Source organism: Mirounga angustirostris, unplaced genomic scaffold (assembly GCF_029215605.1).
Source record: "Mirounga angustirostris isolate CCGP_5_RB_7025 unplaced genomic scaffold, mMirAng1.0.hap1 SCAF_4, whole genome shotgun sequence".
Classification (NCBI taxonomy): Eukaryota; Metazoa; Chordata; class Mammalia; order Carnivora; family Phocidae; genus Mirounga; species Mirounga angustirostris.
Window position 1 is genome coordinate 176,042,968 of NW_026991712.1, and position 17,035 is coordinate 176,060,002.

Consider the following 17,035-nt stretch of genomic DNA (forward strand, 5'->3'; position numbering starts at 1 on the left):
AGCCCCACAAGGGAAAAGAGCCCCAGAGGACTTGAATTTCTAACGAAACTTAAAGTAGAACAGAATGTGTGCCTTTGCCAACGAGCTGGAACTTTCTGAAGGTTGATTTGAGATGGGGGCAGGGAGTGGGGACAAAATTGAGCACTGTGCTTTGGGCCAGTCTCTGCTAAGAGCTCCAAGGCAGGAATACGAAGTGCTCTGGAATTAAAGCAAACAGCCAGTGCTTCCTTTGGCCGACCTTTGCCCGGAATCATTCCCTCACAGAGCTGGCCAGTTTCTCAAACACAGAAGTTGTGTTTCAAAGACGCTGGGCAAAGGGACCCTCCAAATATCATGCCCAAGCCAGTAACTTAAGCAAGACAGGAAAGCCTGCTTCCAGTGTCCATTTCCACTCCATATGCTTCTGAATATCCAGAGAACCAGTGGGCATGCTGTGATTTGTGTTTTCTTCTTTTTTGAAAAGGGACCTGTTACTCTTCTCTCTGCCTGAATAAAGACAGAAAAATTAGAGGGAAATATGAAGACAAGAGTAAGGAATGAAACAGGTTGCAAAGGCATTTTTTCTTTTAGTGACATGGGTTATTTTGATCATGGAATGAAAGGAGCAGAGTGAAAAACAGCAGAACGGCTATGGTTAGCCATGGCCATGACTTCTAGTCCTGGGCTCAGGCCCCCTTTGGGCTTTAAGTGATTCAAATCAACAAAAAGGCCCAGAGAACAGAGGAGTCTGGACAGTTTGCAGGGCAGAGAGCCACTGCTTCCTGTTCTGGTCCAGAGCTTAGCACCCCTTTCTGGAAAGGGGGGTGGGGTGAAGGATGATGGAGGGAAAAAAGAGAGGGTATTTCTACCCTGAATCTACTCATTGCGATACTTGCAAGAACCATCTAACCAGTGTTCCAGAACGGGCGTCAGACACCAGTTCTACCCCGGTGCCTGGCCTCACCCTCCACACCTCTCCGGGCCCCTGTGGACCTCCGTGTCATTCCCCAACAACCATATGCACTGCGTAACTCCGCGCCTTCACATAAGCCACCCTCCTGCTCTTCCTCTTCTGGCTCGAATGTCCACGTCCACTTCAAGTACCGGCCCACAGTATCCCTCCTCCGCCAGGCCATCTGAAGGACACTCAGCTGTTCCTTCTCCTTGGTTCTCACTGCACTTCTCCTACACCCCTCTGCTTTAGGGTCAAGAATCTGCAGGCCCAGACTTCCAGCACACTCGAAGCATCTTATGTCTTCCCTTTCCATCTATCTCTGCGGCCTGGAACAGTGCCTGGCTCACACAAGATGCTCAATCAACATATACAGGATAGGGGCACCTGGGTGGCTCAGTCGTTAAGCGTCTGCCTTCGGCTCAGGTCATGATCCTGGGGTCCTAGGATCGAGCCCCACATCGGGCTCCCTGCTCCGTGGGAGGCCTGCTTCTCCCCTTGCTTGTGTTCCCTCTCTCGCTGTGTCTCTCTCTGTCAAATAAATAAACTAAAAAAAATCTTAAAAAAAAAAAAAAAAACCACCAAACATATACAGGATAAAGGGACCAGTGGGATCAAGCGCTGTGCATCTTCATTTTATTGTAGAGAGAGAAACACAATAGGAAAGACGGAGCTCCCTCCGGGTTTCTATACATTTTTAGAAGAAATTGCCGCAATACTACTTCTGCGTCCAGCCTCCCTGGTTCAAGTGAAACCAAAGGAATAAACTCACTGAGGGGCATGAGAAGCAGCCCCTCTGTCCTCAACCTTCAGCTGCTGTGTGAAGATAAAATCACCTCCAAACGTGGCCTTCGAGCCGGGTGGGTACACCACGAGCTCGCCCCGCCCCCCAGGGCGAGGCACACCCCCCCCGCCCCCCAAAGCTGCAAGACACCGTGCCATGGAGGGAGGGAGCCGTGGACGCCGCCCGCATGCACACGCTTCCCCACAGAAGCCCTGCCCTCGTGCAGCAGGTGCGGCTGAAACGTGCCCCGCCGGGCCTACTGGTGAGAAGGACACCGGATCCTAAGGAGCTGCTAAGGCAAAGGCGAGGCTCCTCAAGACGTCTGTCATCGTCAGCAGACGCTCCAAGCACCGAGTGAGGTGGACGCAGTTCCGAACACTACCCGTCAGGGGACGAGGGGGGCGGGACGCACAACGGCTGTGGTTTCGGGAAGGCTCTGCGTGGCGGGGACCAGGAGGTTACAGCGGCTGGCAGCGCAAATACCGTCGGCCCGAGGCTCGAAGACCACAGGCAAAGAAACGCAGGCGATGCACTGGGCTGCCTATTTTTAATTTATTTCTTTTAAGACCACCTCCTTGCAATTTCCAGAGAGAAAATACAAAACAAGAAACAGACTTCGTTTCAAATACATAAACAGTGTGCTGGAGTTTAAAGCGTTACTGATAACATTGTTACAGAAGAATGTCAGCTTACTCCAGGGCACTTCAGTATTCCTGAGGAATAAACATGATTTCTCTTTTCCTCCCACTGGGATGTTCTCAGGTGCAAGTCACTGCTCCTGCTCCTAGAAAGTAAGGACACTCTGATTAGAAGTGTGCAGACAGCATTTGGACAACCATCTCCGACCCAAGGGACCAATGGGCCCCAAGCCTTGACACCCGGTTTGCTTTACAAAACGGTCTCCCAAGAGAACTAACACCCGTCCCGGGGCCTCAAGAGTGGCTCCCTAATCTTGGTGGGAGGACGGGGGCAGGGGGACCAGAGTCAGTACCCGCACAGCTGTTCCTCACACTCATCAGAGGGCTGCACCAGAGGTGGGCGGACGCAGCGCGGCTCTGGAATCGAACAGCTGACTACCGATGGGACCTCGGGCAACTTTCTTAACCACAGTAAGACTGCAGTTCCTCATCTGCTGAAGGAAGGCAAGGAAAACCTCTCCCACTAACCTACTGGGAGGGAGGTCTCGAGAAAGAACAGAAAGGCGAGGCATCCAGGAGGGGCCCTCAACAGGCCCCGACCGTGAGGTGACTACCTTGAAATAGCCCTGCGCTGGGCCCGCCTCTGCAGAGAATGGAGGGTGACCACCCAGAGGCACAGACTCAAGCCCAGATACAGTTACAAGGCCATTTTGGAGCAGGACACGCAAGGCTGTTAAAAAGGAACAATATTTTCCACAGTAGCTCCCAGCCATGAAGTGTATAATACGCATATAATCACCCCTGAGCCACTATCCATGACAACTGGGTCTGGAACACGAAAACATTCTGAACAATTAAAAGACCTGAAGCTCCTCTCCGGCTCCTTTCTGTTCTCCCCCAAATCCAGCTGTGGTGCCAAGAAGGCAAAGGGTCAGGGAGCGGTGGAAACTGCCTGTCGCCAGCTTTGGTACCACGCAGCCGCGCTTCTTCTCGTCCCTGTGAGGATCTCCCCCGGGCTCTGGCGCAGGGACAGGACACTAACCTGGAGGGCGGCGGAGGGCGGCCAGGCTCCCTGGCCAGACAGCTCACACTGCTCCCAGTTCTCTGGCTGAGCACGCGCGGGCTGGGGGCCCGGCAGGCAGTGGGTGGTCTGAGCGGGTTCTAAGACAGAGGCTACTGAGCTGTGGTGGGGACTGTCCTTTGAGCTTTGGTGACCCTGGTGGCTCCAGCTTTTGACCAGAACCGGGACACTCGACGGTACCCCCTCTTCCGCTCTACTTGTTATTTCGGAGGAACAAGGGGTAAGTCAATCACCCTTTCGGGGCCGGCCTCGACTATTACCCCCAACATTCCTATTGATACAGCACCTCACAGCTTAAAATCATTTTCACACCGAATTCTCACAGCAACCATGTAGGTAGAAATTATTACCCTCAGTTTATAGACAGAAGTGAAAACTCAAGATCACAGAGGAAGCAAGCGGTGGGTGGTCCAGGACCCACACCCTGGTCTCCTGGCTTCCGGGCTCGTCCCCCTCGTCCCCTGCTGCTGCCCAGATCATAGCGACTCTAGCTCACGGGCAACCCAGAAGGGAGAGGAATCTACACATCCAGGCAACAGGACACTCTGCAGTGAAGCTGGTGTTGCTACAAAGACTGTGCCTTAGTAAGCCCGAGGCCACAAACACATCTAATAGGAGATGCAGTTTACTTCACTCAGTCATTTCCTATTTATCTGAGTGTCTACTTTGTTCCAGGCCCTGGGGATACAAAACTAAATACCACCCCCGTCCTTGCGCACCCAGCCTCCCATGATCCTTTCCCCCCAAACCCCACAGTAACCAATCATCTAAAGTAAGGCAATGGGAAGAACCTCAGGAGACGTGCCACCTTCTCCCTCCTGAGGTGCAGGCCACAGGTTTTCATCCTGTCCCCATTATTAAAAATCCACCTGTAGACAAGGACTTCAGCAGAATCACATGGGACTTAGAGTGGAGAACCTCCCCTCTTCAACAAAAAGTGAAAGAATGCTGAGTCCCAGCTGTCTTTACGTTTAGCTGGAGCACGTGTGAGATGTTTGCAGGGCACTCTGAGATCTTGAGCATAAGTGCTACTTACAGGTAATTTCAGACAAATCTACTGTACTGCGATGATAAACTTTTCCAGGCAGGTTCATCCATTCTACTCGCTCACCTAAGCTTATACACGTGAGTGCACAGGTGTATCTCAAGCCACAGGGGAAAGGACAGACGTTAGGCACCAAAGCGGTGTCGACATCACTAAAGGCCGAAGAGCAAATCAGGGGCTCAGTGGTGCCACAGTGACCCAGACCGTTTATTAATTGTATGTGCTCTAAAGAACTCCTCAGGGACTCTGCGGAAACTGTTTTTAAAAGAAAGAGAAGAATCAGCTCTATACATACTTTGATGTATTTTCCGTGTAGAAGATATGGAGCCTGGAAATCATGCTGACAGTTGGAGTAGGCCATTCCCAATCCCATGCCAGAACCAAAGGCTAATGGCCACATTCTTCCTGGTGAGCAGAAAAAGGAAAATCCCAATAAGGAACCATTAAGAGAAGATAAAGCTTTTTCTCCGGCTTCAATCCGTTTATTTGCTTAGGGTTCAATAAATATTCAACATGCATCTTACTGATGACTGCAACATACCACACATTTCTATCAATGTTTAATCAACGGTTAAAAACCAGGAAAGGGAGTCTATTACTGAATTTATCAATTCAGCAAATATTATTAAGTACCTATGCCCCGAGGGTTCAAGGTCTTAACAAGTGGTGCAATATGAAAACAGTGGACACAGTCGAACCTTTTAATTGTATATATACGTTCTAATCATTTGCTCCTTTTAACTAATTTCTTAACCTTAACAGAAATACCACCTTTGAATTTTAAATGGAGTCAGTGAATTTTGATTGAAGTCATAAAGCTTATTTATGCCAATACCATGAAGTGATGATTTTGCATCAGCACTGTGTATTACGATTCCCTGGTAATGTATTCCCCACCCATTCTTCACGGAAAGCGGTCAAAGTGACCCCTTTGGCTTTTTTTTTTTTTTAAGATTTTATTTATTTATTTGAGACAGAGAGAATGAGAGAGAGAGAGAGCACATGAGAGGGGGGAGGGTCAGAGGGAGAAGCAGGCTCCCCGCCGAGCAGGGAGCCCGATGGGGGACTCGATCCCAGGACTCCAGGATCATGACCTGAGCCGAAGGCAGTCGCTTAACCACCTGAGCCACTCAGGCGCCCTGGCTTCTATTCAATAACCAAATTTCAGAATTTCTTCCACAGAATGAAAGGGATATTGTCTGCCCTTTGCTTAGGAGAATTTCTGGCCAAAAGGCATGTGTATTTTTGGTCCACTTGTTTTTGTGACCAGCAAGACTCATTTTCAAGTTCCTTTAGAAAAAATAATTAATTAAAAATATTTGAGCATGCAGATTTGGCCAAGTGACTCACTGGCATAAAGTACAGGCTTTTCAGATGATATCATATTGAAGATATCAGGCACCCTGACTCAACGCCCACGGGGAACTCTGGAGGCGCCCAACCCACTCGGACCTCTTCTGAGTCCACATTCTCTGTCTAGCACCTTTGACAGTGGCCTACCTACACCCATAAACGGACGGGGTGGCAACCACATAGCTGTGCCCTCCAGAAGTGTGCCTGCTGTGTGTGCGTGTGTGTGTGTGTGAGAGAGAGACAGAGAAAATGCGCACAAGGACATTATGTTCAAAAGGTAATAGTAAAAGTCACACTTACTTTTAAAGAAGGTAAGTGAGAAAACAAGTCCTAATCCAAAACCAGTACCTACAAAGAGGGAGGAAAAACATGTTAAATCTTATAACAGTAACTTAACAAAAACAAAATGAACATTTCATAAATGTAAACATCTATAAAACAAAATTTTTCTTAAATAATTTGGTACCGAGGTGACTTTCCCATTTCTAACCTTATCGTCAGAGGCTTTACAGATGCCTTTGGTCCTTCTGCCTACAACAGGGGAGAGAAACTTTATTCCCAATTCTGTCTAGACAAGTCTGGCAGGGTAGGGGAATGAGCCAAGAGACAGTTCTTGAGCAGACGCTCTGGGCCCCACTTGCAAACAACGTCTGGCACCTTGGGCGCTCCTAGTCCTCTTCCATAGGGTTGCCTGAGCCAGAACATCAGACTGTAGACAATGTCAACTGGAAGCTCCCCTTGTCATTTTAGCATTTTGAGTGATGGCTACTTTTTGAGGAATAGGGAAAGGAGTGATCCAGAACATTCCCAAAGGCTGTCACATGTCAGACACAAGTCAGAGACCTCAGACAGAGGGAAAGTGTCTCCTCAAAAGCCCCGAATGTGGAGATTAGTCCCCTTCTCTTGTTTTCACTCATGGGGCATTTTCAACCACTATCTTTCAAAATAAAAGAACAAATGCAAGCTTATTTTAATGGTCTGGAAGAAAAAAAAAAATTAAATACCTAATTTTCAATCAAACCTCACAGGAATCTAAGCTTGTGGGGGAAAAAGACCAGAAGACCAGATCCTCATTTTTACCAGTATTTCTCAAACCTTGGTCATTCTAGTGCTGCCATCACAATTTTTGCTAAATCTACACTACCTTCACAATTACTTGTTTAAAAAAAAAGAAAAGTTAAGAAAATCAATGCACGTATTTAGTTAAATGAATTTGGCCTGAACTTAAATAATATTGGTGTAATCATAGCTTTGAGTGCTAGTTTTATCTTTCTCATAAGATGTGTTAAAATGAGGAGTGCCTGGGTGGCTCAGTCGTTAAGCCTCTGCCTTCAGCTCAAGTCATGATCCCAGGGTCCTGGGGTGGAGTCCCGCACTAGGCTCCCTGCTACTCGGGGAGCCTGCTTCTCCCTCTGCCTCTCTCCCCCTGTGTCTCTTCTCATGAATAAATAAATCAAACACATTTAAAAAAATGTGTTAAAATGAATGTAGAACCATTAAAAGAATTTTTTTTTTTGGTCTGTGGTACCATTTTAGGAGGGGAATCACCCCCCATACTATAATAATACATGTCCCAAATATTGAAGTAAACTCATTTTTCCATTATCAAAAAAGTTATACACACCAAGGAAGAGTGCCAAGCTCTGATTTTATATTTGTTTTTCAGACTTGACAATTGTTTTCAGACCTTCCAGAGTATTCTGAGGCTCTTTACAAAGTGTCTACTCCAGAGTCCAACTGAGCCCCCAACCAACCTCTTTACAATTAAGCACCACAAAAAAGTCCCGATTCTCACTTTGCCTTAATAGTTTCCCAATTTTGGCTGTTGGAATTCTAAGAGATTCTTCTCTGTCTAACCATGATTTTAGGCCACTGCAGTGTAAACACTCAAAGTACTTCCCTGGTCACAGGCCTGACGTCTCTGCTCTAAACACAGAACTTCGGCACAACTAAGCAAGCTAATTCACATCAGTTTTCATCCACCCATGCAACCACCCAGCTGATGGTGGCGTGAAGAAAGTATTTATGCCACTTACTCAGAATGATTTCTTATCATTCTCTCGTGCCACATACATGCGGCCATGGTGTAGGTTCCTCTCATATGACTGCATCCTATACAAATATGAATTTTCATTACAAACCATGACTTTGCCCCCTGTACAACAGACCCTGCATTAGGTTTAGTGCTCAACTTTAAAATGCAGTATCTTTTTTTTATTTTATTTTATTTATTTATTTGACAGAGAGAGACAGCGAGAGAGGGAACACAAGCAGGGGGAGTGGGAGAGGGAGAAGCCGGCTTCCCACGGAGCAGGGAGCCCGATGTGGGACTCGATCCCAGGACCCCGGGATCATGACCTGAGCCGAAGGCAGACGCTTAAGGACTGAGCCACCCAGGCGCCCCTAAAATGCAGTATCTGAAAATCACTCATGTCACCCTAATGTCCATACAATTTATAATATGGTGGAAAGCTAGGCAGCTTACAGACCACACTAGTTAAACCTGTTCAAAGCTAACATCATCTGAAGGAAAAGGAACTAACATTTTAGTATTTCCCATGAGTACCCACCATTTTCTCCCCCTCCCCGCCCCCAAATTATCTTTCAAACCAAATGACAACCTGATCCGGTATTATCCCCCATTTTTCAGATGCAGAAAATAATTTGCTCAAGGGTACTCTGTTTAGTTAGTGGTAGAGCAGTGAACGGGGCCCAGGTCTGCCAGACTCCAAAGCCACTCGACCCACTATGTCTTGACACTGGAGTCCCCTACAATTTCAACCCCGACACAATCACTACCTCCCGAGGGAAAGCTGGAGTGTCAAGATTTCTACTGCCAGTGAAGATACAGCCAAAAACCAAATTGTGCTTCCCACGCAACAGCCCAGAACGCTCGGCAACCAGGCCAGGAACAAGTCTGCACAAGGCCAAAAGGGCTTGTTCAGATTCATTCCCAGACTGATCCTACCGCACATGTCACAGACACAAGTCCACCTGGTAGGTGAGATTCAAGAGCTTCAGAGAAATGCGAGCTATCGTGACTGATACTCCTTGGTGAGAATCTGCTGTTGCCCGGTTTATAAAATGGCACTGGGTTCAATTTCAAAGCAACTTGCCTCACCCCCTTGCAGCTGGAAGATGAGTAAGACAGTAAATTGGTACTAGAAAATGAGGTAAAGGATTTGGACTGGCTTACAGATTTCAAACCAGGCAATGGGATGGGGAGGTAGGCCAGTAAAAACATAATGGCTTACAATCAGAGCTTTTGGTCTTCTCCATCTGGAAGGCAATTTTTTGGCAAACAAATCAAAAGCCCAAAAGGAAAATATTTCAGCATTTTTCTTGTCCCTCTGACTCCATGCCTGTCTCTCCTATTTTTCCCCAAGGAAAGAAAGCTCTCAGATGCTCAACTTTTCCAAATAGTAGACCAAGAATGATGGTAACCCACTGCTACCAGCATCACTCACCACAGAGATGAGAAACGTCTCAATATCAATCAATACGGCACAGGAAATCTTTACCCTAGACACTTAAGCTCAGGGATATGCCCAACACCTAGTTCTGCTCCCAGCAAAGGCACCTATTTGCAAGTCTGAGACCAAAATCCCAGTTCGGACGAAGCAAAAGATGGTCTCCAATTGGGCTGCTACCTCTTCCATTCTTAAGAGTGACTCCCCCCGCCCCCCCACCCGGTCTCCGTATTTTTAAGACACAAAATAACAAGACCGGTCTCTTCAGAAAAAAATAATACAGAAACTGATTTTTTCAATGCCAATGTCTGATTTAAACTTAGCTATCTCGGTTACTTGCGAGATTAGCAACGGTGGGGCCGCTGATGAGTTTTACAGGCTCAAGTTCTCACATGCTGGGTTTCTTTTAAAAGGCAACATGGAGCTTCAAAGAAGTCCCACCTGATCCGGGGACACCCACTCTGCAGCTGTTTCCACTAAAGACTGGCACCTCTAGGCCACGTTTAAACTTCATAACAATAAAACATGAAAGGTTCGTCTTACAATAAAAACAAACCAACATGGAAAAGAGAAGAGTTTTTTCTGCCTTTGGCCACTTTTTTCTGTTGTTGCATGACAAGCTCTCTTAGAGGAAAAAAGCCAAAGGAAAAAGTACAAAGCATTTTTCACCTTCCCTGGAAGCAAATATTTAACTATGAATAAAGTTTATATAACTTCGCCTTTCCCCCACTCAAGTCTGTTCTTTTGCTCCGTGCTGTCTGGAATGACAAATCACCCTCCGAAGGAAAGAAATGCCTGATTATAATAGGTACACATCTTCCTCATGGCAAAGTCCAGTTATGAGGGGAAGGAGGGGGGCAAGGCAAACACACACACACACACACACACACACAGAGGAGCCTTATGGAATTGACATTAGGCAAGGAGCCCATGCTCCAAAACCAGAAAAGAATTGGCACAAATTCTTTCAAAAAGAAATTACTCCAAATCAATCTAGCCCTGCACTTCAGTGCATGTTTAGTACCCAAATGGACATCATAAAGCTTGCTAGTAGAGAAACAAATTTTTAGGAAGGACCAATTCCTTAGCAGTTCATCTGATACTATTTTAATAACAAAACAAGAAAGAACTCACTCCCACTAACAACATGTAAAATACATATAAAACATTGCTGTATCTTATGCCCAAGCGGATTTTTAGCAGATTTAAAAGGATAACAACCCAGAGCAGTACACCCGTGTATGCCTGAAGCCACGTTCTGTGTAAGAAGGGGAGGACATAGATATATGTTGACAGCCATTACTGTGACATGTGGACTTCTGGTTCCAACTTTATTTAGAAAAATCTTTGCTCTCACCATGCCACCTAGCATAAAGCTTCACTTCACTGCAAATCACTAAGAAGCAAGCATAATCAGCAAGAAGTAACAAGCAGGCTACACAATTGGATTGCAGTCTTGGGGTAGAAGTGTACTTTGGATGTGAGCCCCTACAGAACAAGCTGGAGCAACCCATGCTCCCGCAGAACCGACCTGGTAAAAAGTTGCACTTGCCAACAGACTTTTTAGGCCAGGAGGAGGGACTCATTGTTTGGAGGGGCAGAAGAAAAAAAAAAAAAAATCCTCATTAAGTCACTTAGAAAACATGTCTAGGAAAGACCCGGGGGGGGTGGGGAGACCATGGGCCCATTTTATTTATCAATAACTTATTATACAATAATTAAGCTCTCCTTCCAGTTTACATTTAACATTTTATTTTTATTTATTTTTGATTTCTCATTTTTATTGTTTTTAATTTTAATTCCACTATAGTTGACAGGGTTATATTAGTTTCAGGTGCATAATATAGTGATTCGACAATTTTCTACATTCCTCAGTGCTCATCATGAGAAGCAAACTTACATTTCACATGTTAAACGAAGCTCCTAAATTCATAAGCCTAATGTATAGTTATCAATGCTAAAATCTGACCTGTATCTAAAAATTAAGTAAACCTGCAAAGCAACTCCATTCTAATTTCTATAACTTATATCATAATGTAGGAGCAAAAACTTAAGTATCATTGCAACTGGCAGTTTAGTATGAGAAGCTTCAGTAATTCCAGGCAAGTTTTTCAGATCCCTAGAAGCCACGTGCCAAGCAACTGTATTCGTAAATGTCTGAAAGAAAACACAAAGGTTCCAAAGCAAGGAGGGCTTTGGTCTCCTGCTGAGTGGCACAGCAAGAGGACTAGTGCCATCACGAGATGGGCCTACGTCAACCACTGTTCAGCAGCTAGCTCCCTAACCTCACGTCCTATACTAACATCACCTAGCCCCAACCTACTGGGCTACAGAGTAAAAACAATCTCACAGGGTTGCTGTTTCCGGGAAATATAAGGTATCTGGCAGCATCCGGGACAGAACTCAACAAGTGGTAGTAAGTTCTGTTACTTCTCTAATAAAACTCAACACAGATCAAAAGTGTCATGTAAGAGTTAATCCTCTATTAAAATACAACCCACTGGCTTGCCTACGATCACACTGTGGGTGAGCCACGGCTGAAAGTCACAACCTTCCCCCACCCCAACTCTGCGTGGGTTATCGGCAATTTTTTATAGGAACACCTCAGGTTTTGACAGACTTTTTTTTTAAAAAAAGATAGGGGATTCCTTCAGACTCATGGCTAACTAGAACATTTTGCTTAAAATATGATAAAAATTTTCCGAGAGCTATCTGGTGTTTCATAAACCTCCAGTTATACTTTGAACATGGATTAGTATCAAACTGATCTATTTATGATGGGCACGCTTTCCTGTTCAATCATGTTTCGATCAATGTTATTACAATCATCAAATGCATTTGTTATGACAGACCAAACAAGAATGTGCTTTTATAGAGAAGTACCCTTGGGACTGAGTTTAGTGAGAATTACATTTCCAAGAAACATTCCTGATTTATGAAAGATGCTCAGGGCCCAATTTATGAGGGAAAAAAAAAAGTTTTAAGTCAGCTCCAAACTGTGTTACTTAATGCTCTGAGGCAAAGACACACTGTCCCAGGTGTCCACGTGTAAATGCCAAGTCGTGTGAATTAACCAAGAAAGTGGGCCGGACCAAAGACCCAGAGATGGTAAATTCAGTCTGTGTTAACCAGCCTCTCAAAAGTCAACATCGCTGCAGGGTAGATAGGAAGCAGACTAAGAAGGTGGCTTTTGTACAAGACCTCCACCTTCTGTAGCTATCCAGACTAGACGGAGGCTGGAACATCGGCAGGAATTTCTCGGGTGGACATCAATTCCCGGGATCCTGATCAGAACAAGCAAGCCAGTCAGCAGAAAGCAGTAAAGATAGGGAAGGTAAATGTGGAAGTCATTACTGGGGTGCTCTGCTTCAAGTAAAGCCAAACTCACTAAAAGGGTCCTTTTAAATGAGTGCGTGTGGCACATGATCCAACTTCGGAATTCTGACAGCCATACAACTTTCCAAGAATGCACAAAGGAAGAAACAGGTTTGGTACACATTTTACTAACATATAATTAGCTAATAAATTCACATGTGGGCATAGCATGCAGGAAAATGAGAAAATGCTCTGAAGACTAATTTAAGGGGGACTGAAAAAAATGCAGAATTACTAAGTTTCAATAAACACAGTAAAAGACGCAATGCATTACACTTATTTGGGGGGAGGGTGCTTTGGAGGTACTAACACTTACAGAGTGTCAGGCACTGATACCGTTTCTATGTATTATTTCATTTGATCCACAGAACCACCTTGTAAGATGTAGTATGATCCCGTCTCCCAGAAGAGGAAACAGTTTACTGGAACTGACTTACCCAAGTACACACAACTAAAAAAGGAGAATTCAAAGCCAGGCCGTCTGACTCCACAAAGTCATGGCTCTTTCCTATACACAGGGGTAAACTTCATGGAAGGTTGAGCAGAACAGCAGGGCAGCTGGTCTAACGTTACATTAACAGCCAAGTGTTTTCTGCATTGTGACAGGTAGTTTCTGACTATGTGACTCTTCAGTCCCTCAAGAAAACAACAGAAACCACAGATGTTTGACTTTTTAGGAGTGGTAACAAAAACCTGCAATTACTCAGAATCAGTGAGAAAGAGAGTCGACAACTCAAGCGGGGAAGTACTGCCCTCTGTGCACCGGCTGGAGATCAGATGAATCCAAATTCATCCAACTGCTCAAAAGGGTATCTTCCAGTGAGTCCCTTCCCTCCCAAAACCCCCATCCCTCTCGCCCATCCCCATCAATACAGTAACTGGATTCTTACCTTTGGGAAAGGAAATGTAAGAATCGGGGATTCAGGATACCCGACATGGACCATTACAGAGATTATGTTGTCATCTACTCCTGATTCAAATGAAAAATTCAATGGAGAAACAAAAACCAATAATTTATTTTCCTTACACATCTACTTGAGCTACATTTATGAGCATGTATTAAGTAGAAGGCACAGGTGTTTCTTTTTTGAAGGTGGGAATTGTTACATGGAGGTCTACTTCAGTGATAAGGTTGTGTGGACTTGGGGTAAGACAGGTTAAACACGAAGGAGAATACAGGTTAGGTCACTTATTAGTTGTGTGTCTCAGTCCTTGGGCAAATGACAGAACTTCTCCCAGCATCCGTTTCCTCATACGGAAATCAGGAATACTAACAGTACCTGTCCCCGACTGGGGAATGGTGAGGATGACACAGCAGAGTATGTGTAAAAAGCCTGGAACAACGGCTCACCACACACAGTTAACTGTCATTCCCTTCCTTCCCAACCAGCCAAACCATCCTGGCGGGTTAGAGAAGGGAGCGGGGAGAAGGTGGTAAGATTGTTCAAGAACAAAGCAAAGGTTCAAATACTTACTGAGTGCTGAAGGACACGGGTCAGAAATAAGTAAGACAGAGTCTCTTCCCTGGGGAGCTTGTGATCAGGGAAGGAGAGTGAGTCCGGTATCCAGAAAACTGGGAGGGACCATGTTCTGCTGGTCCAGAGGAAGAGGGTGGGAGGAACACACTTAGCTGGGAAGATTTTTTTAAATACTCAAGAAAGAGGTGTCATTTGAGTTGTCTTAAGGAGTAGACATTTAACAGCCGAGTTCGTACAGAGGGGCACATGCTCCACCCAAGGCTGCGCAGGGAAACTGGGGCGGCGGGGGGCGGGGGCAGCTTGCCTGAAGCCTGAGGCCTGTCCTGGAGAGCAGCAGGTAAGGCTAGAAAAGGATCAGGGCCATTCTGAGGGCCCCAAAACATCACGGCACTTAATCTAGCGGGCAAGAGGCTGCCTAAAGAGTTTTTTAAAATATGTAACATGACTGAAGCTGTGCTTTAGTAAGACTCATCTAACTAAGGTGTGTAGGATCACTTGGAAAGGAAGAGACATTTTGCTGGCAGAATTTACAGGCTTAACAACTGATTAAGTGTGTGTATGTGGGTCTGGGGTTTGGGGGCTGCAGTGGGGCAGGCTGTAAGAAAATGCCGAGAACTGCTATCTGGATAACTAGAAAAACAGGGGTACCATTTATAACATTCATCAAATAACCTTTTAAATACCAAATGCCCTTTATCTAAAATATAACTGGGTTTATAAAACTGCAACATCTAGGGGCGCCTGGGTGGCTCCATTAGTTGAGCGTCAAACTCTGATTTCGGCTCAGGTCATGATCTCGGGGTCGTGGGATTGAGCCCAATGTTGGGCTCTGCCCTCAGTATGGACTCTGCTTGTCCCTCTCCCTCTGCTCCCCACCCCACTCAAGCTGTCTAAAACAAATAAATAAAATCCTTAAAAAAAAAAAAAGGAACATCTACAATGTTTTCGGGAACACTATACAAACATTAAAAGCATTCACTAAGCACTTAAGCCTCAGGAGCCCATTATCTCATTTAATCCTCATGATAGGGGCACCTGGGTGGCTCAGTTGGTTAAGCATCTGCCTTTGGCTCAGATCGTGATTCTAGGGTCCTGGGATCGAGCCCCATGTCGGGCTCCCGGCTCAGCGGGGAGCCTGCTTCTCCCTCTCCCTCTGCCCCTCCCCATGTTCACTCTCTCTCCTGCTCTCTCTCTCAAATAAATAAATAAAATCTTTAAAAAAAAATCCTCACGATAAACTTCTTTTATTAGCCCCATCTTACAGGCCAAGAAACGGAGACACAGAAAGGGTAAGTAACTTGCCCCAGGTCGCACATCTGGGATCTGAACCCAGGCAGCCTGACTCCAGAGGCCTGGTCCTTGACTGCCCCCTCACAGATACACGAAGCTATTATCATAATTTTGACTCCCTAAAGTAAATGAAATAGCTTTCCAAATTCGTCCTGGCCAACACTATGTGTGAGCATCTCCTTAATCATACAAACTGAGCGCCTACTGTGTGCTGGCTGCCACGCCAGGCCCTGCGATTGGTAAGCTCACGGTCCAGTGCTGGAGCCAAGTGTAATTAGAAACTCGAGGTGCAGGGCACAACGACAGAAGCAGGTACAACGCACAAAAAGCACTGAGGAGGACACCCAAGCCATTCTGGGGCACAGAGAAGGGGTAAGGGAGCTCCTTGTTGCCAAATCATCCGGTGTGAGGTCGACGGAGCAAGTCTTTCATGCCACACTAAGGCCCCTCGGCCTCTACTGTAAGCGGGAGGGAAGCAATAAAGAGAATTAAGCGGGGGAAACAACATATCCAATGAGCACTAGACAACAGGCCTGCTCTGCAGCAATGGGGACAGATGTGAAGAGGCCCCCATCAGAGATGGGGGTGCCGCGAGGAGAAAGCCATCACAGCAGCCCAAGTGGGAGCCAGGTCCGACCACAGACTCTCCTCTGCCCATCTGACTGGAAAATGGTATCTTACATACTGTGGCCTTTGCCTCCCCCGTCCCCCCTGCTAGGCAGAACTGAAAAGGACGGTACTGGAGGTGAACAGGACAGGTTACAGCAGGACTCTGGTCAGGGCTGAGGAACTTCTGAGCAGTGGGAGTGACCACACTCAGTCATGACTCTTAATACATAAGGGATCCTTAAGACACAGTCATGGACAAAGGTAAACAGAGATGGAAAAGGGGCTCAAATATTTGCAAAATATACCAATGGTTCTACATTTAAGGTATTATTGGAGCAAATGGGGGATATCCCAAATCAGCATTTGCAAAGGTGTTGGAAGGATTCACCTGAATTTCAGGGCCTTCTGTGAGCAAGCAACTTTTTCTCTGCTACTCAAATCTGGCTCTAATAAGGGGCCCAAGACAGCCAACAGCACCCAGCTGACTATATTCTGGTAGTAGTCCACAGTCTTTCTTAAAAGGCATCATTATTCTACAAAGCCCCATAAATAAAACTCTCCAAATCACTGGACTTGTATACATAAAGAAACCAAGAATTCAGGGCGCCTGGGTGGCTCAGTTATTAAGCATCTGCCTTCGGCTCAGGTCATGATCCCAGGGTCCTGGGATCGAGCCCCACATTGGGCTCCCTGCTCGGCGGGAAGCCTACTTCTCCCTCTCCCACTCCCCCTGCTCGTGTTCCCTCTCTAGCTGCCTCTCTCTCTCTCTCTCTCTCGTCAAATAAAAAAAAAGAAGAAACCAAGAATTCAATTTTCATAAACTGAGTAAAGAAAAAAAAGTCTTCTAAAACAGAAGCTATGAGCTGAGGGGCGCCTGGGTGGCTCAGTCATTAAGCGTCTGCCTTCGGCTCAGGTCATGGTCCCAGGGTCCTGGGATCGAGCCCCACATCGGGCTTCCTGCTCGGCAGGAAGCCTGCTTCT

General features: G+C 46.1%; 1 protein-coding gene across 1 annotated transcript in view; it reads right to left on the minus strand.

The window, feature by feature from the left end:
* Positions 1–1,550: 1,550 nt before the first annotated feature.
* MICOS10 (mitochondrial contact site and cristae organizing system subunit 10) overlaps positions 1,551–17,035 on the minus strand; it is a 32,370-nt gene continuing 16,885 nt past the window's right edge. Inside the window, exons 2-4 of the mRNA XM_045898554.3 lie at positions 6,133–6,180; positions 4,775–4,884; positions 1,551–2,499 (exon numbers count right to left, since the gene is read on the minus strand). Of these exons, the coding sequence (XP_045754510.1) occupies positions 2,485–2,499; positions 4,775–4,884; positions 6,133–6,180 (173 nt within the window). The 3' untranslated portion in view covers positions 1,551–2,484. The remainder of the gene's footprint in view (positions 2,500–4,774; positions 4,885–6,132; positions 6,181–17,035) is intronic.